The sequence below is a fragment of the Ceratosolen solmsi genome, unplaced genomic scaffold, assembly GCF_000503995.2.
Source record: "Ceratosolen solmsi marchali unplaced genomic scaffold, CerSol_1.0 scaffold61, whole genome shotgun sequence".
In the NCBI taxonomy this organism is placed as follows: Eukaryota; Metazoa; Arthropoda; class Insecta; order Hymenoptera; family Agaonidae; genus Ceratosolen; species Ceratosolen solmsi.
Genome location: NW_011948435.1, coordinates 3,162,657 through 3,163,561, shown reverse-complemented (window position 1 = coordinate 3,163,561; position 905 = coordinate 3,162,657). Strand labels below are relative to the sequence as shown.

The 905-nt window shown below is 59.4% G+C and overlaps 1 protein-coding gene across 1 annotated transcript in view; it reads left to right on the top strand.

Annotated features, from left to right (window-relative positions):
- The window catches only part of LOC105364964 (discoidin domain-containing receptor 2), a 231,685-nt gene that overhangs the window by 229,842 nt on the left and 938 nt on the right, over positions 1-905 (top strand). Inside the window, exon 8 of the mRNA XM_011503010.1 lies at positions 186-755. Within this exon, the coding sequence (XP_011501312.1) occupies positions 186-755 (570 nt within the window). The remainder of the gene's footprint in view (positions 1-185; positions 756-905) is intronic.

The window sequence follows — 905 nt, the reverse complement described above, 5'->3', positions numbered from 1 at the left end:
ACCGGACGTTAAAGCGTTAAAGTAAATCGGTTGTTCCTCAAAATTTTTACACCTTTGTACGTTATTTTAATTTCCTTTGCACAAGTGCGCACCCCGATCGAAATTGTCAGTGCCCCCCCCCCTCCCAAGGACCACCGCCCCCGCGACCGCAGCCTCTTCACGAGCCCTCGTATTTCCTCTTGCAGATGTAGCTCACGGCAACTTCACACCGGAGACGCCGCCATCGACGGAGGCGCCGCGTCCGCGCGACCGTGGCTCCTCGCGCGAGACGCCACGGCACGAGGCCGAGGTCCCGGTTTCGACCGCCAAGCAGGACGACCCGACCTACATGGCCGTGATAATCGGCGTGCTGACGGCGGTGATTCTCCTCCTCGCTGTCGCCATCTTTCTAATCGTCTCGAGGCACCGGCAGCGCAAAAACTTTGCCAGCCCCCTCGGCACCAAGTCAGCTATACCGGCCGGAGCCCACCAGCACCTCGCCAACGAGTCCGCCTACGGCACAGCCGAGAAGGATCCCTCGCTCATGACCTACCGGGTCGACGACATGGACGACAGGTACGCCGGCGCCAAACTCACGACCCTGCCCCGGGAGCTGAACGACCGGCTCCTCGGCGACGTGAGGCTCGACGATTACCAGGAGCCTTTCCACGAGTCAGCCAGCGCCAAATACAGGGAGTCCGTGCACGCTGCTTATTACGGATACAGCACCGTCGTTATCGACAACAAGGATCTTCATGACAACGTCGAACAATCCGGTGAGCTGTGTGGACGCCTATTGCCGCGCGCTCTGGCTTTTGTTTGGAAATTATGCCATGGATGCGGATCCACGACCACTACTACTCCATCCCCGTATCCATATGCGCCTTTGCCGCTGCGTGTACCATTATCCTCCTCCACCTCTTCCC